The sequence below is a fragment of the Maniola jurtina genome, chromosome 3, assembly GCF_905333055.1.
Source record: "Maniola jurtina chromosome 3, ilManJurt1.1, whole genome shotgun sequence".
NCBI lineage: Eukaryota > Metazoa > Arthropoda > Insecta > Lepidoptera > Nymphalidae > Maniola > Maniola jurtina.
In genome coordinates, this window is record NC_060031.1 from 14,349,704 (window position 1) to 14,377,646 (window position 27,943).

The 27,943-nt window shown below is 36.2% G+C and overlaps 4 protein-coding genes and 1 long non-coding RNA gene across 14 annotated transcripts in view; 3 read left to right on the forward strand and 2 right to left on the reverse strand.

Annotated features, from left to right (window-relative positions):
* Window positions 1-495: 495 nt before the first annotated feature.
* LOC123879511 (GATA zinc finger domain-containing protein 14-like) lies at window positions 496-2,174 on the forward strand. Its single transcript, XM_045927265.1, has 2 exons — window positions 496-526; window positions 946-2,174. Exons 1-2 carry the CDS (start codon window positions 496-498, stop codon window positions 2,169-2,171), a joined length of 1,257 nt encoding a protein of 418 aa, XP_045783221.1. The 3' UTR covers window positions 2,172-2,174.
* Window positions 2,175-2,330: 156 nt separating this feature from the next.
* Window positions 2,331-27,936, forward strand: LOC123881259. Its single transcript, XR_006799442.1, has 3 exons — window positions 2,331-3,778; window positions 24,958-24,962; window positions 27,926-27,936. It is a non-coding gene; the product is annotated as an uncharacterized LOC123881259 (long non-coding RNA).
* Window positions 5,783-17,726, reverse strand: LOC123881247 (tumor protein p63-regulated gene 1-like protein). 5 transcript variants are annotated; one of them, XM_045929960.1, is made up of 7 exons: window positions 17,299-17,726; window positions 13,433-13,649; window positions 12,918-13,094; window positions 12,439-12,564; window positions 10,820-10,953; window positions 9,661-9,861; window positions 5,783-9,451 (listed from the first exon to the last, which is right to left on the reverse strand). In XM_045929960.1, exons 1-6 carry the CDS (start codon window positions 17,501-17,503, stop codon window positions 9,662-9,664), a joined length of 1,059 nt encoding a protein of 352 aa, XP_045785916.1. In that variant the 5' UTR covers window positions 17,504-17,726; the 3' UTR covers window positions 5,783-9,451; window position 9,661. The 5 variants fall into 5 exon arrangements, with proteins under 5 accessions (XP_045785916.1, XP_045785917.1, XP_045785918.1 ...); XM_045929961.1 differs by having other exon boundaries at window positions 5,783-8,715; window positions 9,639-9,861; XM_045929962.1 differs by having other exon boundaries at window positions 5,783-9,861; window positions 12,466-12,564.
* LOC123881255 (intestinal mucin-like protein) lies at window positions 18,391-22,355 on the forward strand. Of its 2 annotated transcripts, XM_045929972.1 has the most exons (5): window positions 18,391-18,455; window positions 18,743-18,911; window positions 19,547-19,693; window positions 21,184-21,345; window positions 22,233-22,355. In XM_045929972.1, the coding sequence occupies exons 2-5, from the start codon at window positions 18,833-18,835 to the stop codon at window positions 22,271-22,273; spliced, it is 429 nt and encodes a 142-aa protein (XP_045785928.1). In that variant the 5' UTR covers window positions 18,391-18,455; window positions 18,743-18,832; the 3' UTR covers window positions 22,274-22,355. The 2 variants fall into 2 exon arrangements, with proteins under 2 accessions (XP_045785928.1, XP_045785929.1); XM_045929973.1 differs by lacking the exons at window positions 18,391-18,455; window positions 18,743-18,911 and adding an exon at window positions 19,030-19,390.
* The window catches only part of LOC123881244, a 77,172-nt gene continuing 72,157 nt past the window's right edge, over window positions 22,929-27,943 (reverse strand). For 3 of the 5 annotated variants that reach the window (XM_045929952.1, XM_045929953.1, XM_045929956.1), the window contains 4 exons: window positions 27,447-27,494; window positions 27,284-27,334; window positions 25,609-25,725; window positions 22,929-24,307 (listed from right to left, as the gene is read on the reverse strand). In XM_045929952.1, the coding sequence (XP_045785908.1) occupies window positions 24,190-24,307; window positions 25,609-25,725; window positions 27,284-27,334; window positions 27,447-27,494 (334 nt within the window). In that variant the 3' untranslated portion in view covers window positions 22,929-24,189. The remainder of the gene's footprint in view (window positions 24,308-25,608; window positions 25,726-27,283; window positions 27,335-27,446; window positions 27,495-27,943) is intronic. The other 2 variants (XM_045929954.1, XM_045929955.1) reach the window with 2 other exon arrangements.

A 27,943-nucleotide genomic window follows, 5' to 3' on the forward strand; every position in this document is an offset into this window, starting at 1 on the left:
GAATGAGACCTCAAATTATAACAATATAGCAATTAACCTTTCGTCTCCTCAATGTGCCGTTTTCTTAAGAATGTTGGCAATCATTAGGGTGAATTCAACTTTCGAAACCGCTGCTCTAAATAGAGATTCAGTGCTTCTTCAAAACCACTGGCGCAAGTTTTTCAGCCACTCTTTATCAATTGTGGCTAGATCTACTCTTGCCTGCCTTTTTGCTCACTCATACATTAATTTTGGTGACGCGTAATCGTGCCGTCTAAGATGGAAGACTACGGCAGTTTATAAGGCCCATAAATGAATTTCAAAATTAGCTTTAGCAGCAACAGGAAAAGAGATTTTTATTGATTGTAAAGTTCTCAAACATTACTGTCTTCTAGGTCATAGAGAAACTGACTCAAAACATGAAATGCATAATTAGAGAGCAATCGCCAAAGGACATTGTTGATGTAAATATATTAAACCCAGACGGAAACCCTGTTGAAGAGATAAATCGTAAAAATGAACATGTCCAAGATGCTGCTGCGCCAGAGTATAATGCTTTAATTGAAACAGAAATGGAGCGATCGCTTTCAAATTTATTTATCGTAGACCGTAAAGATCCACTACCTATCTCAGCTACGAATGATAAAGATATTTATAAAAAAAAGGCAAAAAAAGACCACTCTGCTTCTGCAATAACTAAGAAAAGCTTAAATAAAGTTAAAAAACAAGAAGTTATCACAAACAATAAAGAATCGGATGTCAGTAACCTTATTGATAGCAATCAACAGTCACAACATATACTAAGTAATTTTGAGTATGAAAATTATACTAGCATAGGTAACCTTCGAACGTTTCGAAAGCGTAAAATTTCTGAAAATAAACAAATACAACAAACTCTCGAAAGTGTAACAGATAATATTATAAACTTTAATAATAATAAAATTGGGAATAATACCAACAAATTAGAAATTTGTAATGTGAACGACATACATGAAAAAGATAAAGAATTAGTCGATGATAGCACTGAACAATCGCAAAATCTTCTCAATAATTTTGAGTATGTAAATCATTCGAGCGTAGGTGTGCTTCAAAATAGTACAAATCCCCAAACTTACCAAACGTATCACAGCAATAAATTGGCTAATAATATTGCAGGCACTACAGTTACTGGCTATAGTAATACGAATACAGGAAGTGGGCATACTAAATTACAAGAAGTCATTAACCTTAATGTTATAAAACAAAAAGAATTGGGCTACAACAGCAATAAGCTATCACAAAAAATACTGAGTCATTTTGATTGTGGCAGTTATACGGTCGCAGGTGTGCATCAAAATAATCCCAAAAATTACCAACCGCTTCATAATAAGATACCTGATAGTATCATCATCGATTCTAGATATGAAGTTATTAACTTTAATAATGCGAATACAGGAAATAGTAATACTACATCGAAATTAAGTGATCTGAATGCTATACAACAAAAAGAAAAAGAATTAGGCGGCGAGAATAAAGAGCTATCACAAAATGTTCATAAGAACAAAACTAATGCAATCGTTGGAATCCATAAAAATAATACAAATTGCAAAAATTACCAAACGCAACAAATTCCTGTGACACATAGCTGGTATAGCAAAGATGATACGTTTTCAAAAATTAACCAAAAACCAGAAATTTTTCATAATGTACAAGATAATACGATATTCAAAAGCAACACACAAAATATCACTGAGATACCTAAAGAGATTCAACACAAAATGGCAAACGATCCCTCACAAAATCAAGAAAATGCAATTGGAAAAGTGAAAAGACGAAGGAGAAATGTAAAAAAAGATATTGTAAAAACAACAAAAAAGAGAACTTACAGTAGAAAAAATAAAGACAATGCTGTTACTGCACGAAACGATTTAAGTAAGGAAGAAACAGTTCATTTAGCTGTCCAAGACGCGATAAATCCTGGAAATTCCGTTGACAATTCAATGCAAAAGAATCAACATACTATTTCAAAAAATAAAAGAGATGAAATCGATATTTCTTGGGTGGAAAATATGAAATTCGTTAGAGCAATAGAGGCAGAGGAATACTTCAAGTTTGATAATTTAGAAGAATCTTTTTGGACCGATTTATCTCTTCCATCGAATATTAGTTTAACTGATTTCGAACATGATAATATAAATATTTGGAAGAACTAGATGTTTGCACTGTTTGCAGTGTAAAACTTAAGTACAACTATTGTTAATTTTAATTAAATTGAATAATTAATTATAGATTTAGATAAGTATAAATTAGTAGATTTTTCACAGGATTTATAAGTACAATAATCTTAATGATTAATAAAACACTGATTGTCATTTCGTTCATTTATTTTATTATATTTTTTTTTTTATAATTGGCTAAATGGTTTAAAGAAGACAAAAAGATGAAATACAAAGCAATCTTTAACAAACATTAGTATATTATAAATTCTAATTCTAGCTCATTCTGGATAATTCTGTTTTACACAATCTCTAAACCAAATTAAAATGGCAGGTCTAAATATATTGCTATCCTTTTCACGTAACTTTTAGAATAGGATAGCACCAGATTTAGACTTCTCAAAAAGGACCCGGACGGGTTCGAAAGTAGTCGGCCATATTCCGACTGAGCGATTACACACTAATCCGGTCCGAATCCGGGAAAATACGGATATAAAAACTCGGACCGACTTCGGATATTGCTTACGCACTAATCCAATCTCTGATCCAAATCCAAGCTACCTCTATTCAGTGGACATCTTTGACATATCTACGAGTACGTCATATGCCAATTTTAATCCGAGGCACATCCGAGATATTGTCGCGGATGACCGATGACGGAGAGATATCAGATGACGGAAGTCGGATCTAATGCGTAAGCTGCCCTACAAATAGTTCTATGGTCGGAACGTATTTTCACGGACTCGGATCGGATGACTACGTAACCGCCCTAATACGTGAATTCAATCGTCAGACGTCAGTATTTTATAATGAATATTACTCACGATAGTTCAAACACTAAAATATATTTAAATCAATCTAATTAAGAGATAATTGTATAACAGAATTAGCCCGAATGTGTATTCATAGGTGTACCATTTGACTGAGATGGTTCGTAGAATAGGATACAGGTTGTGAGAGAGTTGCAGCAATGTTGAAATTTTTGATTTTTACGACACCTGTCACCCTCAAGCAATTAATCATCATTATTACGATTGTTGTGATTGGTTGAATTTAAGTTATTCTTGTTGCAACAATGCATTTTAGCCAATAGTGAGCGAGTGTTGGCCAATCGGAGGTGATTGCGATCATCACTGTAGCTGTCATTATTCAATCGAGGGGCTGGGTCCTATCTCACGAGCTGTCTCAATGAAACGATACTTATACATAAAATTTTATAAATTCTATTTTAGCAATAAAATAGGCCTTTAAGTGATTTGATAGGCCTCAATTCCTTAAATAAAAAAAATCACACAACCTAAAAAAGTTGGTCTAAACTACTTATAACTTTAAAAAAATGGATGTACATATTTTGTTTAAGTATGTACTGCAGGTAGTGTACGTTTAATAAGCCCTAATGGTTCTTTAATAGATGAAAACCAATTAAAAGTTACAACGCCATTTTTTCATTATTTTAACTGAAAAATACTAATACTTACGTATTAAAAAATACTAGTTCAATTCAGTGAACATTATGATAACAAAAGACAAGGGAAGACAATTTACAATATTTCCATGTATAGATTATAAAAATCGTTAATTCATGGAAAAACATAAATGCATTAGTTACAATATTTTTTTACATATCAATTATTATTAAACAAATCATAATGCAGAAGTACTCAGAAAAAATAGAATAGGCTAAAAATTAACCGTATTTAACAATTTCCTTACATTTCTTAAACTTTATTATCTTTTATCGCAATGTACGCAAAATGCTTTGGCAGCTTGGCTAGTTATGTTATACAAAATCTCTAAACTAATTTGACAGACGTAAATCTAGTGCTATCCTTTTCCACAGGGAGCATTATGAAAGAGATCGCAATAATTTTAGACTTGCCATCTTGGTTTAGTTTAGAGATATCTATACAAAACATTTAGCCGCAGTATCACAAGCAGTTTTCAATTAGGTACTCTGAGGATTCGATAAATAACTAATAAACAAGTTATGTCTGATAATCACTGTGAGCCTACCTATTATTATACTTAGTCTGTTATGTGTTTGCACACACCTGGGCTCTATAATATCTCCTGCATAGTTAAATAGCTTATATTTGTTGAGTTGGCTACCGTGGCCAAAATTCGCTCAGGTGAACGTTTACGTTATTATAAGGTCATTCAAAATCATCAAACATTATTTACCTATATTGTTCGAATCGGTAACCCCAGTTCCATGTATGTTACCAACGAGCGACGGTTAAATCAACGGAAGTATATTACAATCATAGATGAGTTAACTGAATACCTACTGAACTGCTCAGTTCGTAGTAAAGTTCTCACGTCATGAACTTTATTACGTCAAAACTAGCGAAAACCCAATAGGATATACCCGTTATCAAAAAACCGTTCGGGGGTTTTAACGATGACCCTACACACGCAGGAAATGACAGTAATTTCAAACAGGGTATTTTCGACCAACTTTAACTCTTGTATCTCCTTAAATTTTTTCGAAAGAAATTGTCATTGAACCAAAAATGGCCTTAGCCAAAAATTTATTTCGAAGGGGAGAGGGACAAAAATGAAATTAGAATTTTCGGGGTCTAGATAAGGTTTCTCCGGGATTGAAACTCCCCCAAAAGGAAAAGGGGGGAATTGCGTAAACGCATTCCCCAGCTATGAAAAAGGGAGTCGCAGGATTCAGTGCAAGACTGCGGCGTGTGGAAGCCTCTACAAGAAACCTATGCCCAACAATGGACGTCGATCGGTTGACAAAAACGACAGCAAAATAATTTCTTATTGTTCAGATACATGAAGGGACTTCGTCTGTGTTGGTGTTAGCTGGCGGGCGTGCTCTGCCTTTTTGAAGTGTTTTTTTTTTTGTTAAAACTGACTGGAAAGCGCTCTAAGGGGCTGCCGTGCGTATGTCGGCGAGCGCCGGCACAGACTGGGACCATACTTGTATAGTTTAACTAACTTGTTACAAATAACTACAAACTTGACATTGGCTAATCTTTGTAAAGCCAGACGAGAGAGAAAAAAAAGATACATGAAGTATCATTGAGTATCAGTATATCTAAACAAAGAATTGATCATATCAAATTACATATATCATCCAAAGTTAAATGATGATAAAGCCTAAGATAGAAATGCACCTGGGACCATTGATGCCAAAAAACAAATGCACAAAGTGGAATATCCATACTAATATTATAAATGCGAAAGTGTGTCTGTCTGTCTGTCTGTCTATCTGTTTGTCTGTCTGCTACGTTTTCACGGCCCAACCGCTGGACCGATTTTAATGAAAGGTACAGATTTGGGATTCATCCCGGGGAAGGACATAGGCTACTTTTTATCCTGGAAAATCGAAGAGTTCCTACGGGATTTAAAAAAAAACCGAAATCCACGCGGGCGAAGCCGCGGGCATTCCCTAGTTATTTTATAAATAAACTTGATTATAATCACATAGCGGTACGGCTTTGCCGGTAGTGGTAACTACATGTACTGATGTTATTTATATAAGTATTTATTTAATATCAGCATAATAACGCATCCTAAAACTTAACGAACTAAAATAACACATTCAATGCAAAAGCTACGATATCCTATTTTATAATGAAGACACCTTTATAATTAATAATGACCATTTTATTATCTTCTTTTTAAAGAATCTTATATTAATATTATGCTGAACGCAGACTAAAATTACTTGTCGGATAACACAGACTAAGCAAATAAGATAGACGGGAAACGGGAAGCCTATAATTGAATCAGGTCCCAGCCTTATTCTGTATTTCAGTGGCTAGGTAATTTACTAAAATCATCTTATAACTGAGTTACGGTGTCCATACTATACCTACCCGTGGGCGGAGCCAACCGCAGGGATACAGTGCTCGTGATGGTAACCGAATGGTTGCTAACAACAATAAATTAGGATTTCGACTGTTATTTTGTTGGACACTTCACGTACAATTAGATTATATAGCCACTGAGATACGAAATAGGCCTGCAGAAGCCCCTAACATATAAACGCTTGCACGATGTAACGCCATGTTAAAGACGCACACACAAACACGCACGCGTGCTAAAATATTTTTACTTTTATTTATAGGTACGTATGTTTTTTTCGCAAGAGCTCCGTCCATCTCATTTTTAAGTCTGTGTACTAATACTATATCTATTACGTTTGAGAACATTTCAACGAATTATTATTTTAATGAGCATTATTTGCTAAGAATAGATATAATATAAAACATATATTCACTAATATAATATTTTCATAACAACAACAATATATAATTATGCGAATTTAGACAACAATTTAAATAGTTTAATTCAATAACTAGCTATATGCTAACAATTTCCATTGGTACAAAATAAATGTGTATATTAGCTAAAACCCATTTTAGCTAATAAGAACCACAATTAAATGAAGTAGTCCAGAACGAAATCTGATCACCCGGGCTCTACGCAAGACTGGCATACCCCTATGAATGTATTTGTAAAAAATAGGTTTAACTGTAACATTTAGATATAATACAGGAGCTGGAAAGGTCAAAATCATTTTATATTTGACATTGGTTTCAATCCAAATAGGCGCTTGCGCTAACTACTCAGAAATATGCCTGTGTGCATATTATAGCTGTTCTATTTCACGAAGACCATTTGGATATATTTGTGTGAGTGCACACGTACACATCGTTATAGTGTGCGTGGCGCTCAGTCTCGTTAATGCTTATCTGTACAACCAAGGCTGAGCGGTCATCATGAAATAGAGCAACAGCTATACCTCATATTCGCGTGCAGTAACGCATGCTTCAAACTTTCTGGTGCACGCAATAACGCACGCATTTTCTTGTATCCCCTCTACCTCGTTTGTGATGTACACGCAACACGCATAACTTTAATATATGTTAACTGATTCTATGCGTGGACACTTATGCGTATGTGCATTGCATGTTTTGGCAGCTTACATGACGCATACCTCTATGCAAGTACAAAGCGCACCAGTGTAGTTAGATCACATTCTTACTTTGGTGAAAATTTTATAGTGTCAGGTGTTTGTAAAACGACTTAAGAGTTAATGTAAATTGAGTTTGACGTTGACATCTCTTATAGTATTAATATAATTACTTAATGACTGCTCTCTAAAGCTTATAATTATCACAAAATAAACAACACCATTTTAGTTCTTATTAAATAATCGAAACGACCAACACCAGGTAGGTACTAAATACTAACCTAAAAATATTTGTGAACATAATTAATAATTTTATTAATATCCTATACATACTTATAAAACAACCACAGAATTAGAAATATTAGTAAATAGAAATAGAATCTGTTGTTTCTAATCAAATAAATCAATGTTCTTTATGAACAAGGAGCCGATTAAACATAATGCTCCCTGGTTCCCTCAATGCCCCGGAAAGGTATCGGTGATACTGGACTGCGTATCGCCGATTTTGAGCAACTCTTCCGAACAAAACAACAATAAGTCGATTAAACACTAGCAGTGTAAAAATAAACTGTAACGCTATGCGAATAAGTCTATTTTTACAATAACACGCTATGATGAGACCCGTCAGCTCGACCACAATCTTACCCTTCTTTAACACATCTACACTTATTTTGGTTTCTGTGAATAAAACTGTAGAGAGGATGTGATTATCTGTCTCTATTTTTAACACGAAAATTAATTTCACAGTTAATTAAAGCTCCTGATCACTTCAAAATCTCAATCAATATAAAAATGATGGCCAAAAGCCGAACAAACACTAACATTCAAGAACATTTTCCCTGCCTGATTTTTCACTGTAAAACTTTCGCCAAAATTTTGATAGATGGCGCTAATAATTAATTTAAGGTCAGGTATATGTACCACGATACCATGATTTTATAATAGGATTTGCATGGGTCGCGGTTACGAAGGAATTTTAGTGCTACGAAAGGTGAAGGTTGGAACTGCCACGAGCAGAAAGTCCCGGAATTCCCGGAAGGAGATGAAATATTCATAGAATTAATTGTATATAGTACTTACGTCCCGTTATTTACCTTATTATGTCGTTCAACCACAAAATAAACCTAAAATCACTGGTAGAGATCTCTTATAGAGATAAGTGCTCCCCTGTCCACTTTTTCTTTCTTTTTATTTTTATTGTTACAATTTTCTGGTACAAATAAAGTTATTATTATCAATTATTAAAATCTTTAGATAGCGCTAACATCAAAAATTCGAAATTAATAATTTGTGTGAATCTTGGACCACTTACAAGGTACAAAACAAGTGGCCCAAACTCATACAACCGTGGTCTCAATTCGCGGCGAACGACTACTTATAGGAAGCCGTAGCCCGTAACGTTATAAATAAATGCATTATAACAACAAGATTGAAAGTTAATTAATAACTGGAAAAAGGGAAGAAAATCCTTAAATTATTAATTTATTCCCATTACACGTTTGTTTACCTAGCCTAAAAATTATTCATATATCTAACTATAATGTCAAATTGTAAACGCTATTAAAGTCTTCGTATATTACGAAGACCGACTTCACTCCGACTCGACTTTTATTTTAAACAGATGGCGACAATTTAATCAATCTTCATCAGACATCAACATCAGAAGTGGGCTAAATTAAGACTGATAGAATTCTCTTCTTATTTGCATGTGCAGGCTAAAAACATTTAAATCAATCGCCACAAGACATTCAACATCAGGTTTCACATCAATTTTCATACATATGTATGTTCAGATTAGAAACTTAATCTCCATCTGACCTTGAAGAAGCCTAGTCTTGTTAAGGAACCGCGAAGAGGAAGTAACATGACACTCAGATTTTATTAAGAAAATATGGCGACAATTTAATCAATCTTCATCAGACATCAAAAATAGGAGTTATGCAGTAGCATAAAGTATGCCAATGAAGGGAGACAGACATAGCTCAGTATAAATATGGGGGAGTGGTGTATGCAACATTCTGATGATACCGATTTTTTTTTTTTAAAAAAGATGGCGACAATTTAATCAATTCTAATTTTCATCTGCGACAGTAAAATCATATCAATCTCCATAAATACTAAACTTTCCTCTGACCTTGATGAATCCCATGCTAAATATAGTCCCATACTAGTTGCTATGTAGTAGTGAGGTGATACCAGCATAGGTCTGTATGATTATGGGAGAGTGGTGTATACAACATTCGGATCATACCGATTTTGTTTAGAAAATATGGCGACAATGTAATCAATCTTCATCAATATTATCTGGGACAGTAAAATCATATCGATTTCCTATGTACATATTAGAAACTAAACTTCCCTCTGACCTTGAAGAATCCCATGCTAGTCTTGTTATGCAGTAGTGAGGTGATACCAGCATAGGTCTCTATGATTATGGGAGAGTTGTGTATACAACATTCGGAGTATACCGATTTTGTTTAGAAAATATGGCGACAATGTAATCAATCTTCATCAATATTATCTGTGACAGTAAAATCATATCAATTACAGATTAGAAACTAAACTTCCCTCTGACCTTGAAGAATCCCATGCTAGTCTTGTTATGCAGTAGCGAAGTGATACCCACGTAGCTCTGTATGACTATAGGGGAGTGGTGTATGCAACACGCGGAAGCGGCCGTTTCTACGGCCCTTTGTAATTTTTGAGCAAATATCTCCATGTCGTACGTTGATCTTTCGTCAACGCCGCCATCTGTAAAATTATTACAGTCTTATTCATAAAAAGTAGAAGCTTAATCATTAGCAATTATAAGCAAAGTTCTCAAAAACATTATTCATAAACGTCCAATAGTGCTATAATGCTCTAAAAGTATTCAATAACGGCTCGATAGCTTATAACAGGTTGAACCCTACTATAAACTCTTATAATCTATATTAATTTAGATTTAGAAGTTATTACATGAAATTTTTTTATCTGAAAAATTCTGTTATCTAACTAAAAGACTATGCAGCATAAAGCAACGACGATTTTTTATGATTAAAAATTTTAGGCTCCCAAATAGATTTACATAAGTTAAGAGAGGGTTTTACCAATTAAAATAAACTATATATAATAAACTGAAATATGAAAAATATATAATAAACTGAAATATGGAAAGAAAAAATAAGAAAGAAAATTATGTCTATTCACCAATGCAAATGGTGTAAAATAAAGCACTTATAAAAAATTATAAATGTGTCCCTTGTGAAATCTTGATTTTTATTTTTATTTTTATTCAGACACATGTGAGCCTTTGACTGCAATCTCGAAGGAAGCGGGCTAACCTGGAAGGGGTATGGCAGTTTTTATTAAACCCATACCCCTTTGGTTACTACACGGCATCGTATCAGAACGCTCAATCGCTTGGCGGCACGACTTAGTCACAAGGGGTAGGATATCGACCGCCCGTCGCGATGGAAATCATGTGTAAAAGTAATAATATACACAGACGAGCTGATGCCGTGATGCGTGGATTTGGTTTTTCGAAATCCCGTGGGTACTCTTTGATTTTTCGGGATATAAAGTAGCCTTTGTGCTCATCCAAGATATTATCTATCTTCATTCAAAATTTCAGCCAAATCCGTCTAGTTTTTTTTTTCCGTAGAGGAGTAACAAACATACATACACACACACTTTCGCCTTTATAATATTAGTGTGAAGTGTGATTTACCTTTATGCCAATATATCGGATGCGACGCGAAGGTAATGAAAGGAACGTCCTGGCTGAAGGGGTTCCAGACTGTCTTGAGCGGCAGCGCCTCGCCCTTGTTCCACATCAGACGAACTCCGCGAAGGTTGCGCTCCCTTTAACCAATGTAGATTAATTTAATACTTCACCTTTATAGGGTTCTGTACCTCAAAATGAAAAAAGGAACCCTTATAAGATCACTTCGTTGTCTGTCTGTCTATCTGTCTGTCCGTCTGTCATGTCTGTTAAGTTTTTTATTGTAACATGTCGACTGTGAACTGGCAACCAGCACTATCTCACTATTTAATTTTACTAAATTGAAAACAAATTGATTACATCAAGAGAAAATCAAAACTTATCAAAATCATATGAAATCAGCATGCATTGTTATTTCATTGTTGATTTCTATAAGCTGCCTTGTAAGCTGTTAATCTTCTAATGTTCTAATCTAACTTACTGCTTCTAAATTATTGTGCTGCATAAGAATGCTAATTCATACACAAACTCTAAACTGATTTTGCAGGTCTAAAGATAGTACCGTCACAATCCTCGGAAAAAATGCATTGCTACAATCTGAATTGCTGAAATTGGCTGAATTTATGGTATTCTTGCTGCAACAATGCATTGTAATACCCAATAGCGGGACAATGGTACTGATTCTGAGCACTAAATATTAGAGTATTCACATCCTCTTCTTACTAATGTTATATGAAAAGGACAGACATAGTTTGACAGTTTTAAATTTAATTTAGAGCTGTCAAACCTCGTGACTTTAGCTTCAAGTCGCGAGCCTATTGTTTAAATTTGTAGCGTGCACTAAAATTTAGAGTCTTTAAATGTAAAATTTATGTTCCATCCTTTTTTAGCAATGTTAAAAAGAAAAAGACGCAGATACTCTAAATTTAGTTTAGAGAAAGAAAACAGAATCGGTGCCAATGCCAACCAATCAGAATTGATTGCGATCGTCATACTGAAGTTGTCTTTTTACCACAATCGATCCCAAGGATTGTACTAATATTAGAACTTTGTATTTATTTTTGAGATATGGCAATTTAGTTTAGATTTTGTACAAGCGAATTAGCACCTTTACATCGTTCATGCCAATACCTATAATTAACAACAAGAAGCACACTAGCTTTTAATAAAAACTTATCATGAAGGAATAATGTGATGAATCTGTTAATAATGTGCTTTAATAATAATAATAATAATAAAGCCTTTATTCCAATGTATTACAATTATCACTTTATACACAATCACACGAATTACAATTATTAGATTTTATTATGACAATGTGCTTTAGTTGCTTGGAATATTAAAAAAAAACCTTTGTTACTTCGATTTTTCACTGCTTTGGCGTGTTGGGTACCTACTAACTACTATACTTTAGTTTTCTTTAGTTTCGTCCTTACCTGTTTCCCCAAGAAGGTTTCTGCAATATGTTTATCTTTGAAAACTAAGGAAAACTTAAGTATAGTTGGCCTATGTTACTCGGATGCTACTTCAAAAACATCGCAATGCGCATACAGCTTCTACATGACCTATGTTACTACGGCAAAAACAACCATAATCACGTTAGCGTCTACAGCAACTGAAAGTACCTAGGCTCAAAATACTTGGGATCGAACAATTTGGCTTCCTCCGCCTCGCTGGGCCGCCGGCACAGGCGGTCTATGACGCAGTCTTTGACCACCGTCGTCACACCAGTCGCGATGCCGTTTAGGCGTCTATAATACGTATTGTTTGTTAGAAAGAGTCAGAGTTGAAAATACCTACGCTCTAAATACTAAAGATTGAACAATTGGCTTCCTCCGCCTTCCAGAATTAAAAGCCCAATGTTATTTTACAGGTATTTGACTATGTCCATGCCGAAAGTTCAAGTTTTCATATCATTTTAATAATCCTTTACATTGTACTTAATAGATTTTTTTTAAACTTTAGTTGAGTCATATTGCAAAAAGATTTGAACCCCTACCACTATGCGATCAATGGAAGGGGCCACGATCTTCAGTAATGAGGCACAACACTGAAACATAAAGAGTATAGAAGTTATAAAACAAAATGTTATAGTATTACTTACGGTACTAATGAAGATGGTGGATAGACTAATTCCCCTATAACTATGGTGTCCAGGTCGTCTAAGTACGTCTTTTTGAAGTCCAACTGTTTCATAGCTATGAAGTCGTACTTTATGGTCATCACTAGCCGTGACGTTAAGAGCACAATCCTCTCCTTTTCGTTATCCCAAAGTGTGATTCTGGAAATTGAAACAAACCTAATTAAAGAAATAAAATTTGTAGTGTTTGGCATTGGTGCAAGAGTGAGAAAGACAGAGGGGAAGAGAGAGAGAGGGGGCGGGGGGAGAGAGAGAGAAAAAAGTTGACGCGTTCAAAGCATTAATAACATTTTTGGCTGTGAGCGCGCTGAATTGCACTGTATTGTGTTGTAACAAGAGTTACTATATATTTAAACATATATGCGATGACATCTTTTTATGCTGGAAGGTACTATTAAGTTTTCTGTGATCTAGGTTATAATAGCTATAATGATTCTTGGTTCCTATGTGCTGAGAAGAAGTTTTAAAGAAGTACTTACTCTGTCAATAACCATGAGCCCAAATACTCCCCATCTTCAGGGAACAGAAGTGCTGTAATGCACTCTTGTATGGCGTTCTCCACCACACCCCGGCGGAATGTAAAGAAGTCCTTGATGTTCTCTCGGTTGAACGGAACATCATATCTGGGGTATACTGTCTGAACTGCTTCTTGTTCTGTTTCTGGCTGTGCATTGGTTGCTCCATCAGCTCTGGCATCTAGGAGTTAAGAACATTATTTAATTTTTAGGCTTCCTTACCTCGAAATAAAAAAAGAACCTTTATAGGATCACTTCGTTATGTCTGTCTGTCATGTCTGTTAAGAATAGGGAATCAAAACCTATAGTTCACTTCTTGTTGACCTAGAACCATGAAATTTGGCAGGTAGGTAGGTCTACTATTTGTGGTTACATTACAAAAAAAAGTGTTTTGAACAAAATAATTTACTAAACCACATCATAGATGGCATTATCTAGTCATAAACTTGCACTACAAATTACATTGACAAATCCAAAAGTAGATTAATTACAATAGCCTTCCGAAAAAGTTTTATCAAAGGTTTTGGCAAAGTTCTTTCGGTAGTTTGCCAAGTTTTGGTTAGCAAAATAAATGATATCAAATTAGGGACAGCTTTCGTAGTTTTGAAAAATTTAATGAGGAGAGTAAAATACTGAGGTAATCTTTAAAAGAAATAACGATAGAGACAGATTTAAAAAAATATATTACTCTATGTATCAGTGGCGAAGGGTGCAGATCTGAAAAAGGGAAGCCGGAGCAAAAAAAGTTCTAACCTAACAGAATATCAGCACCGCCGTCACTGATGTTTATATGGTGATTAAAGACCCAATTTTACCATTAATAATATAAAAAGCACTAATATTTTGAATACCTCGGTGGCTTTGAAAAAAAGTCTTTTAATATAGCTGTGATATACATCCTTGCTTGCTTTGTTAAATACACCCTTAACCCATATGGAATTGAAAACTATAACAATTTTAGTCTTCAGTTTAACACATACACTAAACAAACTCAAACTAAATTACCTACCGTTAACTTACACTTATTAGTTAAAATCGCTAACCTCAATTTGTTATTTTATCAAAATCAAACAATCACTAAACTTTGAATTCAAGCACGCATGTATGTTTCACGTAGGTAAACGATTGTATTAAATCGCCCTTAAAAACAGAAAAGTAGTATGTAGCAGGTACCTGTTAAAATAGCAGTGTAAATAAAATATTTAATTTTAAGGTACGATAAGCCGGTTTGCATCGGCTTATGAACCATATTTATCTGACCTGTCAGAGAGGCGAATTTGTATTCGTTCCGGGGCCACATTTAATTGGTGGTTCCATATTGGCCACCGCAGAGCGAGACAGACTTTGTTCACTTCCTAGGGAAATGAAAGAGATGGAATGCTAAGCAGCAAGCCGGTATGTTTACGGGTTATCGAAGCTTTTTTCTATTGATGATAATTTACTCTGACACTGTTATAAATTTTTAGGCGTCAAATAAACGTACACAGTACGGTAGTATCATTTACTTTGGTAGCCTAGTAGTTAGTTTGGTTTGATAATCGAACTTTTGCCCTACATTTGTCACTAAGTAGTAAGTGCGTACATTATATGCCAATTCTTAAAGGGAAGCCGATGGGAATCGGGTTACATGGACCTTTCGCCACTACTATGTATGTATTATTATGATAAAGGTTTAAAATGTCAATTAAAACTACATAGCTGATTAGACAAGGCAATTAGACTCCATGGCAAAGGTTCAGTTAGTAGATAAGCAGTAATAGTTAACAAAATTGATAAGAATTTAATCAGTCAGTAAAATATTTCTAGTTATAACCTTGAAAGTGACATTTATATTCTCATAATGTAATGTTTTTAAAATTGGACTGATTCAGAGTACACCACCCAGTCACCCAATTGTGAAGAGAGCATACTATTTCAATCTACTTTTAGGCAGAGACATTTATAATAATTTGTACTAGACGTGACAATTTAGGTTTAAACTCTTTCATTAATTATCTGGGATAAAAAATTTGCCTATGTCCATATCTAGGATGCAAGATGCAAGATTTCTCTGCATTAAGATGATGATGCCCAGGACTTTGTCAAGTGGATTTAGGTTTTTAAAAATCTAGTAGCAACCCTGATTTTCCGGACCAAAAGTAATGCTTGTCCTTTCCTGGGATGCAAGATATCTATTCTCTGTACCAGATTAGGTAATCAACCAAGACATCAAGAAGACTGAATCTAGTCAATAATCTCTGATAAGGATTGTACAGATATCATAACACTACATATAATCCGTTGGACTCCTTAAATAGCAACTAAAATAAAATCATACATGATCACTGAGATACAAAATAGGTCTGCTAAAAGGAGATTATAGGTCTAGGGGTTGGAGCTAGTGAGTCCTAGTCCTGTGTCAGTCACGACCGATTCGGTCGTTTGACTGAGGTCGCGCAAAAGTACTGATGAACGAATCAGTCGTTTTTGACCGATCCGGTTCAACCAGTCGCCACGAACCGAAAACCACCGAGAACGAAGAATGAAACTAAAAAATATTGAAAGAAATGATTGGTCTACAGATCATAGTAAAATAGTAATAGTAAGTAATCTATACTAATCTATATTACTAATAAATAATCTATATTACTAATAAATAAAATTGGAGTGTCTGTCTGTAATTTCGAAATAACTACCGTATATTAAGGTCATATGGTTATTTGAACGATACTATAACTGAATCACACGTTTTTAAAATTTTTGTCTGTCTGTCTTTCTGTCTGTCTGTCTGTCTGTCTGTTTGAAAAGGCTAATCTTGGGAACGGCTGAATCGATTTTGACGGGATTTTCACAGACAAGTAGAGAATTGACCAGGGAGTAACATAGGCTACTTTTTTAACCGACTTTCAAAAAGGGAGTTGTGTTTTTCTACCTATGTACACCGAAATCTCCGAGATTTCTGAACCGATTTGCGTCATTTCTTTTTTAATCGATAGAGGAACTTTGCGACATTGTTTCATAAAAAATTTGGAGTCCAACTCCTCAATCCTGATGCTGCAGGGGATCTGACCAATCCACGCGGGCGAAGCTGCGGGCATCAGCTAGTAATATATAGATATGGACTAGGTAGGTATATTTTCCCAATATTTACTCTTGTTGTTATGTTCATTGTAGAATCGTAGGTATCTACCTACTTCATTTAGGCAACACGTGTAGATATATGAGATTCATAAGGTTTTAGCATCTATAAATCTTAACATAATGATTAAACACGTTTAAAAATAAAAGCTCAATTAAAAAGATAGGTAATTACATCATAACAGTGCATACCATCGGGAAAAATATTACAATAATGCAGCGATTTTGAACCCGCGTCGTCGGACGACCTATAACGAAACGCGAAACTATACGAAACGAGCGTGCGCAATCGAGACGTCTTGGAGTCTCATCGTCCGATTCACGACTGAGACTGACGACTGAGACTGAGTACCGAATACCGATACATTCGTGAGGAACGAAGAGACTGATTGGACCGAAGTACCGAAGTACTGAAAAAATGACTGATGACTGATGAACGACCAAAAAGATCTCAGTCGTTGCTGTAATCAGTACTTGAACGACCGAATCGCAGAAAATGAACGATTGACACAGGACTGGTGAGTCCATCTAAAGACTCCACCTAGTTTTAGTGCCGGTGTGACGACATATTTTTCGCGTACGTATCTAACTAGATTTGTGTAAGTATAAACTAAACAGACTGCGACTGTATTGCAGCTCAATTATGCAGTACTATAGCGTTGTTGTTAGTAACATTTCATGTGTGCTGCTAGCTTAAGACGTAATAAATTTACCAGCAAAGGAAGATGAAGATGAGGTCAAGGAATCGGCGCCAGAGAGAACCGAAGAAGGTGGAACGTTGACTGGGGTACTTCTCGCATTACCAGACGTTTTCTCTCGTCCTGGACGTTGGGCCTCGGCGTTCGTGGCAACATTGTCCGTAGAAAGCTGCAGTGTACCGATACGCAACTCTAAATCATCGTCCAATAGATCACTCATTATGTTTTTTGTATTAATATTTTATTTACTTTTTCGTATGCGTAAATAATCGACCGGCTGATAACGAAATGTCAAAATCAATGTTGCCATTCCAAAATGCAAAGATATATTGTATAAAGCTGTGTCTACACGTCACATATGCGTCCGGAGATGGTCCGGTGCATATCCGGTGGCAATCAAGTTTCTCGTTTGTCAACCAAGTCAAGGCGGTTTCCCGTTCAATAACCACATTTTTGATAACTGCGTACATTCTACTATAATATATGCTGATTGCTAATGTTTTGAGTTGAGGATGAGAATGAGGTGAGGATGAGTTGATAACCAAGTGATGACGCGAAGATGATTTTTTTGTGTCTTGTACGTGTGTGGTGTGTGACTACTCGTGTCTGGTGCGTATGCCACGTGTATGGTGAGTGCAACGAATGCACCACGCGTTCGTTGCACGTGTGTGGCCTGTGTGTGACGCGTATATTGCGCGTTTGTGATACGCTGGTGTGGCGTGGATTTTGGGCGTATGTGGTGCGTGTATGGTTCGTGTGTTGCGCATTTGTAGTGCATTATTGCGTGTGTGATACGCTGGCGTGGCGTGTGAGTGGAACATGCGGAACGTGGGTGTGTGAACTCGTTGCACGTTTATGGTGTGTGTGTGGTGCGTGTATGGTGCGTGTGTTGCCCGTGTGTGGTGCGGGTATCGGGCGTTTATTGCGTGTATGTATGGCGTGTATGGTGCGTTTTGCGTGTGTCGCGTCTATTGCGCGTGAGTTGCGCGTGTATTGCGCGTTTGTGGCACGTATGTGGTCGTGTGTTGCACGCATGTGGCACGTGTGAGGTGCGTGTATAGCGCGGGAGTATTACATTACGACTTTACTTACTTTTGTCAAAATCGGTTAAAAGCGAATGAGCCGTGAAAACATTGTAAATGTAGACAGACATATTTTTGCATATAGTACGGGTAGGTACTTAAAGTAGTAATATTGTATTTAGTAGGTATGGTTTGGTGTGGATACACACTAATTAATAATTATTAATAATAATATGGGATTTGTAACGATCCCTTTCCTCATTTCGATTAACTATGAAAATAAGTAGGTACATAACTTTACCTGTTTTCCTTTTAATAATTATCATCCTAACCAGGATGCTAAATAATATTATAAGGAAAACAGGTATTTATATAACCATATAAATAACCTGGCATAAAATAGAGTCGTTATTGTATTCCTTTTGTATTCATTACAGTTGCCACAGGAAGACGTTAGTTTTATTCCTTATTTGAATTTAGGTATCTACAGGTATTTTATTTTATATCGTTTCGTACTAGCTAATATTATGTTTTCTATCATAACATACGTAATTTTAATTATTACCTGCAAGATATGCGCGATCACATCACTGGACTCTTATCCTGGTAAGTTTAATATTTCTACAGTACCAATCTAAGTATATTTTCATATCCAAGTAGTAGGTTTATTAAAATACTTACAATGTGCATTAAGTAGGTAGCTATATTCTATTCTACAACATCAACAATGAAGCTGACAGAAGAATTCAGCTGGACTGGGCAGTTGGAAAGCAACTTCAGGTCTTTGGATCGTCGATAACTATTCTGATTCATATTGCGGTCGATCTGTAATGACATATGTAGCAAAAACGGGGAACTAACAGTTCTGTTGGCCTCATCCACAAATCAAGTCACTCAGAGCGTTATAGAGTGAGCTTTGTTAGATAGGTATCTCTCTCAGGGATAAAATCCGGAACGAGGAAATTCGCGGAAGAACAAAAGCGACCCACATAACTCAAAGGTCAAGAAAGCTGTAGTGGCAGTGGGCATGTCAATAACCGACGATCAATGGAGTAAGCGTGTTCTAGAGTGGAGACCGTGTACCGGTAAGCGCAGTGTAAGATAACCTCCAGGAGGTTGGCGGTGTTGAAAAGTAATTGGTCTTCTCCGGTAGTGTCGGATTGTCTTCTCATCGGTCTATGAAAATGAGGAAATTGAGGGTATATTATTGATAGCTATCATATATTTTGACATGTTTTCAGGAAAATGTGAACCGGTACCAAAGGCGGACACAATCGGCCTGTTCTCCATCTCGATGGGTATGCACGGCATGTGTGAGAACCTGGAGAAGATCGAGGGCTTCAGAGAGTGCCGCGGCTCCTGTCCTTCTGCAGACACCTACAGTATGCGTGAGTAGACCCTACCAACATCATAGTGCATCCACTGTTCAATATATTTCTATTCTGATATAGGTTATCCCGTGACTGCTATCTCACCTGATGGTAAGGGATGATGCAACCTAAGATGCAAGTAGGCTAACTTGGAGGGAGGATGGCAGTTTCATTAAGCCTATAACTCTGCTCGGTTTCTACGTGGCAGCCTACTGGATCGCTAAATCGCTTAGCGGCACGGCTTTGCCAGTAGAGTTTGCCAGACAATTTAGGAATTATAAATTGCGTCCACCAGGAATGCTAAGGAATTAGGTATATTCAATCTATTTCCCCCCTCGCAATTTTACCATCGCAAAGGTCTGCACTCCTTCAGAGCCGATTAATATCACGGACTCGTAGGTACGAAGCGATTCGCTTCCTCAAGTGTCTAGATTGCTTAGCAGCACGTCTTTGCCGGTGAGCGATCTAGCTGTATGATGCTGTTAGGGTGTGGCTGAAAAACTGTCATACGCTTTCTATGTCTACCTTTTACAATATTGAACTATCCAGTAGTGAAAACTAAACCAAAATCCCTACTAGTACAGTAATTTGGTAATATGAGATGGAAAGTTTTCAGAAGGTTATGCAAATTGGTGGTTTTATAGATTTCGATGTGCTCTTTCCGAATTTTTATTTTGCCACCTCGTACCTTTGCCGCTCGCGCCGCCATCTTGGAAAAATGGCGCCCAAAAACAGCTTTTTCACGATAACTTCTTTCCCACTCATTTTACGATAAAAATGGCTATGTAACAATTAAACTAGAGACAATTTCCTACAATTTGTGTAGTCACCTTTTTTTGTAGACTCAATAGTTTCAGCGTACGAGCGCCACAAAGCCCACTCCAATACTCGTTTTGGCTAAATAACTCATTTCCACGCCACCATGTGGTAGAGTGAGTGGCGTGATTTTTTTATGGTATCTCCAGGAGACGGTAGTCACCTTCAATTTAAGCCATCAGTTCGTCCAGAGAATACTAACACTCTTCAGAATTATGTTTGAGATAAGAGTAAATATCACAGACTCGTAGGTACGAAGCGATTCGCTTCCTCAAGTGTCTAGATTGCTTAGCAGCACGTCTTTGCCGGTGAGCGTTCTAGCTGTATGATGCTGTTAGGGTGTGGATTTATCAAAACTGTCATACGCTTTCTATGCCTACCTTTTACAATATTGAACTATCCAGTAGTGAAAACTAAAATATATTATTAATAATTGTATTAATTATTGAATATTATTGTATTAATATTATTGAATATTATTGTAAATTGAACAATTTAAAAGAGCAACCGCCGAGTTTCGTGCTGGTTCTTCTCGGTAGGAACGGCATTCCGAACTAGTGGTAAATTATTTGACGATTCAAAAGCACTTGTAAAAGTTTATTTGAATAAAAATCTATTCTATTCTATTCTATTCTAAACCAAAATCCCTACGGTAAATTCCCAGATTAGCGTGTTAATGATGCTTTTGACAGTGACCCGGAAGTACGAGCCAGCATGCCAGTGTTGCCGTGTGGAGCGCTTCACCCTGGTGCCAGTGCTGCTGAGCTGTGAGGACGGCTCGCAGGTGAAGCACAGCGTGGCCACCGCCGACCAGTGCTCGTGCAGGCGCTGCGGGGACGCCTGGTATCCCGAAGGTAAATTTTATACTGTACGGGAGCTGTGTGGCTGTGTGCTCAACCGTAGCAATAGGGAAATTTCCCAACCGAGCGGTGTTGTGCTCGGTAGCGCCAGCTGGGCCGACGGTAGTACGTTGAAACTTCTATATATTTGGTTGGCAATTTGGTAAACGCTCTGTCAATGCGATTGAAAGTTGCGTGTTCTACTTGAGTTGCCAATTAAGCTACCCGTGCTGGCATCTAGGCGTAGGTCGTGAGTCATCAGGCTGGGGTTCGTGTTTCGAGCGTTGTTGATTGATTGAGTTTTAGAAGCGACATCTTCTTGCGAATGTGGTAACCGCTACAATACACTACAGTTTCAAAATGTACTGTTGGGGATAGGAAAACAAGTGGACTAAGAGCCAGTGAATGCTAGACCTTCGTTATTTTATAAAAGCTGAAAGTTTCTCTGCGTATTGCCCCAAACAGGGAGGAACGATCAGCGACTATGAACGATCATGGTGGCTTTGGGAGAAGTTTGGAAGTAAAAAAAGGTGAAAGTAAATTTTTTTACGTCAAAGCATAAAGTTTTATAGTTTCTTCGGAATAGTATTAGAAATCACGTCTAGCATTGCCAGACTCAAAAGTACCGTGGCAAGGTGTCAGACGTTACATGTACGCAGTATAAGAGCATAGAATACGACACCGCTTTGTAATGTTATAATGCAAGAAAATCGTTACGATTCTCTACAAAAGTTAGGCCCATATTATATCGTAAGAATCTTTAGGCCCAAAAGCGCGCTTTGATCTTCATTATGTCACTTATTTTTTAAGAAATAAAAAAAATAGAGCTTTTCTGTTAATATTTCCTAGATCATTTTGGTTTCTAAGTATTATTTATTATTATTGAATTACTTTGGTTACAGAGCCTTCATCGCCAGTGGGGGTGCTCAGCATAAAGTACTAAGAAGATGCTATCAACCACACATTGATATTTTAAATTATTATAGTATTGTTATTGTATCTAAATAAAAAATTGATCATATTTATCAACTTATATTTTTAATTGAAAATGTTACAATGTTAGAATATGAAATGTCCTTAAATCACCTTCGGTTTTCCGCAGCTACAATATTGGGACCTTCAAAAGAAGAGTGAATAGGCATCTTCTAAGCAGGCACGCCGCACCTTAGGCTGCATCACTACTAAGTACTTGTGAAAACAGTTTTGCGCATGCGCATGTTGTTAAAAAATAAGTTAACAGATATAGATGAAAGTGACGCTATTTGAGATCTAAGGCATAGAGATAAGGCATAAGGATTATAAGGCATCTATATAGCGTTAAGTTGGTTCTTTATTTTGCTCAAGCTTAGGTTTTAGTTAAAACGAGACAGATTTATGTGAGCGATATACAGCTGGCTCGTTTTAATAGTGTCTTAAGTCTGAGCAAAATCAAAGGTCGCTATTATAGGTAGATATAGGTTTCAGGCTCAGACCTAGCTAGAGGTTTGTTAACTTGTTCAAAATTAAACAAATTTATTTTTATTAAAATATTTATTGTACAAAATCCTTATCCTTAGGTACACACAGTACCAATTACTTAAGTATATTAAAATACATACTAGAAATATAAAAAATCATTGATTTACAACGAGCATTAAGTATAATATATATATACAGCTGTACACGAAACATTAAATCGATGTTTTGAAAATCATTAAGTACAAAAATATTATCTGAACATCGAAAATGTTTTTTTATCAAATTAAAAAAAAAGAAGAATATGGTAACGCGTTCTACAAATTTAAGGAAAAATGCCCATTTCTATTATTATATTTTACGTTAGGGTTGATATGAAATATTCCTACAAAAAATATAATAATTGCAATGTGTAGGACCACATTGTTAGTCATTGAACCAAAGTTAGTCATTGAACTAATAATAATTAGTAGTTACCCAAGTAGTAAGTTTGATAATTAAAATATAAATCACATTAATTTAATACAAATTTCAATTTGCTAAATGTAAGATTCTAACGAACCTACCTACCTAGAGTATCTAGATATTAAGGAATTGCATTATTAATTAATTATTTGTTGTATTTTAATATAACGAAAAAAAAAATGAACTCACAAAAACTAAAATTATTTTAAGTAATATTTTATGGCAAATTAGGTATGGTGAACACGGTAATAATCATTAATTTTCCTATTGAAGTAATTAGAGTGAAAAAATACAAGTATATCTACGCGCTCGATTTAGAATAGAATAGAATAGAATATTATAAGAAAATTAGAATAAAGTATTATAGAATTTATGGCACCTTATTGTACACAAAAATATTATAACTGGACTTAGCCTGAAATTTATAGAGCGTACGTACTTTGTTCATAATTTACACACATTTAAAAGGAGACTGACCTTAGGTCTAAGCAAAGTCAAAGAGTGCTCGCTATATACATTTCAGTCTGTCAACCTTTTCACAATGTTTGCAGTGCTGCGAAAAGAGACAATCAATGTAACTTCTACATAATGTTACGTATGTTAGCTTTTCATTTGGCTCACCCGATCGGCAAGGAGCGACCTGATTTTTTTCATGGGAATATAGCTTGGGTGAATTAAACACTCATCCAAGGTAGATAGATAATAGTTAAAAACTTGAAGAGTAAGATAGGTTCTTTATCCCGGAAAATCAAAGAGTTCCCACGGGATTTTGAGAACAAATACACGCGGACGAAGTCGCGGGCGTGTATTTATAGCGGCCTGTGTAGTTATGATAATTGGTTTTATAGGTCCAGATTGCGCGTATTTTTAACCGACTTCGAAAAAAGGGGGAGGTCCTCAATTCGTCGGAATCTTTTTTTTTAGAATGTTTAAGTCCAATCAGTAGCAGCGGCATCTGTTCTTGGGGCAGCGTGGCGGGAACACGAGGCATTGGTCCAGACAGTACACGTCCGCGCCCTCCCGTCCTTCCAGCTCGCCCACCGCATCGCACTCTTGCCTGGAAAGTAAATAACGTTTTGTGAGGGGAAGTAAAACACAGGTAGTCTTTACCAGAGGCTTGTGGGCACACGCCCAGGGCTTCGGCTTAGTGGGACTGGGACCCCCAGATCTTTCTTTACCAAAGCCAAGTGGGGCACACGCCGAGCGCTTCGGTCTAGTGGGTGGCCCGAAATGCCGAAACCCATTCCCAGTGGCGGACTAAGGATTGGTTGACCACAGGCATCGTATAAGAAGCAGGTCGAGCGCTTCTTTTTAAAGTACCTGGGTAAATGTGGTACCGGGTACGTAGGTAAATACTGTAGGTACCTACCTGTATGGTGGTAGGTGAGAGCATGCTGCTGTTACCGACTTTAACGGGCGGGACATAGCTGTACCTACTCAAGAGCGACATGCGTGATTTGAGAACAATGCGAGTCATCGTTTGTTATTATATTGACTTTTTGCAAATTAATTTTCAACAAACACATTTAAAATTATTATTAACTATGCGATTTTCTTCTAAATATATTCAGAGCCTCGATAGCTCAACGGTTGAGGAGCGGACTGACTTCCGAAAGGTCGAAAGGTCAGCGATTCAAACCCCACCCGTTGCACTATTGTCGTACCCACACCCACAAGCTTAACGCTTAATTGGTGGGGAAAGGGGAGTATTAGTCATGATTAGCATGGCTAATATTCTTTAAAAAAAATATCAACATTCCTCTCTCCCTCAAATTGCCTCATCACGAACGATCAGACGAAGACGGTAAGTATAGCTACGACGGATAAGCTACGTTATTTTCGTAGCAAGATACGCCGATTAGCTCGATTCTGTAAAACCTGCATCAATCATTATTACAATTGTAATTTTGTTGTTATTGGCTTAAATGCTATTCTTGTTGCAACAATGCATTGTAGCCAATAGTGAGCGAGCGTCAACCAATCAGAGGTGATTGCGATCGTGACATTGTAGCTGTCATTCTACCGCAATCGAGTCGCTGCTTTTTAACCCCCGACCCAAAAAGAGAGGTGTAAGTTTGACGTGTGTATCTGTGTATCTGTCTGTGGCATCGTAGCTCCTAAACTAATCAACCGATTTTAATTTAGTTTTTTTGTTTGAAAGGTGGCTTGATCAAGTGTTCTTAGCTATAATCCAAGAAAATCGGTTCAGCCGTTTGAAAGTTATCAGCTCTTTTCTAGTTACTGTAACCTTCACTTGTCGGGGGTGTTTTATTTACACTTGTTAGAGCTGTTACCTAGGTACGACTTACTAGTGTTATTGTTTTATTATTATGTGCTACTAGTAGAGTCAGTACTTACGGGCATTGGCACAGTGACTCGGGGCAGTTGGGCGGGTACCGCAGACAGTTGGTCTGACACCAGTTCAACATGCCCGGGATCACGCGGTAGGCATTAGTCGGCACGCAGACTTGGTCCCTGGAAACATTTGATGAAACCGCTATCAATCTTTAGTCTATACTGATAATGTGTGGTAATCTGCGTCTGGTAATGTGTGGCACAGCTTTCAAAAATAAACAGCTTTCAAAAATAAACGTTTTTTCTTTCTTTCTATACCTAGATAAAAACATTAACTCAAGACTACTTCATTCATGTTACCATGAATACTTCGATGTATATGGATGGGCCCTTCGAAGATAAAAAACGCGCTCAAAAAGTCAATAGAATTTGCAAAAATCTATTGTTTTTGTCAATGACGATGACGTAAGATTCAAGCGTATTTTTGCGGACAGAATTGTATGTGAAAGGCTTTTTTTAATCCATATACATCGATGCATGAATACTCAAGAGTATTCACGGTAACAATGTGGCACATTTTGGGCTAGGGTCATTTTTGCAGTGCCCGTTTTTGACATGAATCTTTAACTGTACACCATTAGCCTAATTGTAGGCATTTTTAGCGTTCCGTACCTCAAAAGGAAAAAAGGATACTTATAACTTACTTAAATTACTAAACGCTAAGAAAAAAAAGAAAATGGCGGGAAAATAGCTAGCTCTAAACAAGTGACTACGGATAAATAACAGCATAACACATAATTTACAATTGTTATATACATTTTGTACATAATATATAGAAGATAGGTAATATTTTACAACACATTGAAATAATATTAACAACAAACACGTACGAGCATCTAAAATTTACAATCATAGATAGAAAAGAGTAGATTAAAAATAATGTTAGTCACAATTTTCTATACAAAGGATTGCTTACCCTCCTAGCACCAAATTGTAATGCAGTGAATGGAATCAAAATCCTTTCACTATGTTATTATTGGCTAAAATATACAATACCTCATCATCACAGTCATTATTAACCCACTATTGAGGACGGATCTTTTCGCCACAGTCCACCACGCTGGCAAAGTGCGGATTAGGAGACTTCACTTATTATTGTAAATTGAATAATTGAAAAGAGCAACCGCCGAGTTTCTTGCTGGTTCTTCTCGGTAGGAACGGCATTCCGAACCAGTGGTAGATTATTTTTACGATTCAAAAGCACTTGTAAAAGTTTAATTGAATAAAAATATTTTGTTTTTTTTTTTTTAATTTCACACACCCTTGGGAACATTAATACGGAGAACTCTCAGGCTTGCAGGTTTCCTCACAATGTTTTCCTTCACCGTTAAAGCAAGCGATATTTAATTGCTTAAAACGCACTTAGCTTCGAAAAGTTATAGGTGCTACCCGGGATCGAACTTTATGCCCGAATACAGACGGACGTTTTAACCACGAGGATATCTTGGCATAGACACGTACTGTACCTTCCTACCAATAATTTTATTCAGCCAAAAATAAAAGGCGTGATGCAATAAAGACAAGTTTAGTGCTAGAAGGGGTACTTAGTTCTAGGGGTCTAAATAAGTATTAGAGACAGAGATTATTCACAACACGTATAGTCCCGATCCAAGAACAATAATGCCACTCCCACACCATCCGACAGAACCCGATCATTCTGAGAACACAAAACAAATACCTAATGATGAGTGGACCTATGTCCGCTTCTGTCTCATAATCGATATCGTTGCTGAAAGAAAATCATGTATTATACAGTGCACATTAGAAACAATACAAATATTTAATAGATATATAATATATTTTAGGTAATAATATAATATAAATTGCATATAATATTTTACCTAAACACACGTAATTCCTCCATTTCAATATCTTTGAGCATATTATTTCTGAAAATAGTAAGCGGATAAATATTCTTACATTAAATAGATATTAATAAAATTTAGTATAGAGTACGTAGATACTATGTAATAGGTAAGTCAGTATTATTATGATAAAATATAGATAAACCAATAAAATTATTTAATTTTTATTACCGTACTTAATTCATAATAATTAAATACTAAACTCAGCACTTATAAGTATCTATCCATTGGAATAGAAACTTACTAGAACCTAGATTATTGATTTATTTATTGATTCATATAGTGCAAGTGGCTTATCAGAGCAGACTTCTAGGAGTTTATTGGTAGTAAAAACTTTGCTTTGATTCAAAATAAAGATAAAGTAGAAATACCTAATAAAGGTACCTACTTAATTTGCTTTTCTCGTCTTGTCTGACGTCGATCTTAAATACTTTATGATCATCAATTTCGTCAAGTTTATTCATTCATAACTA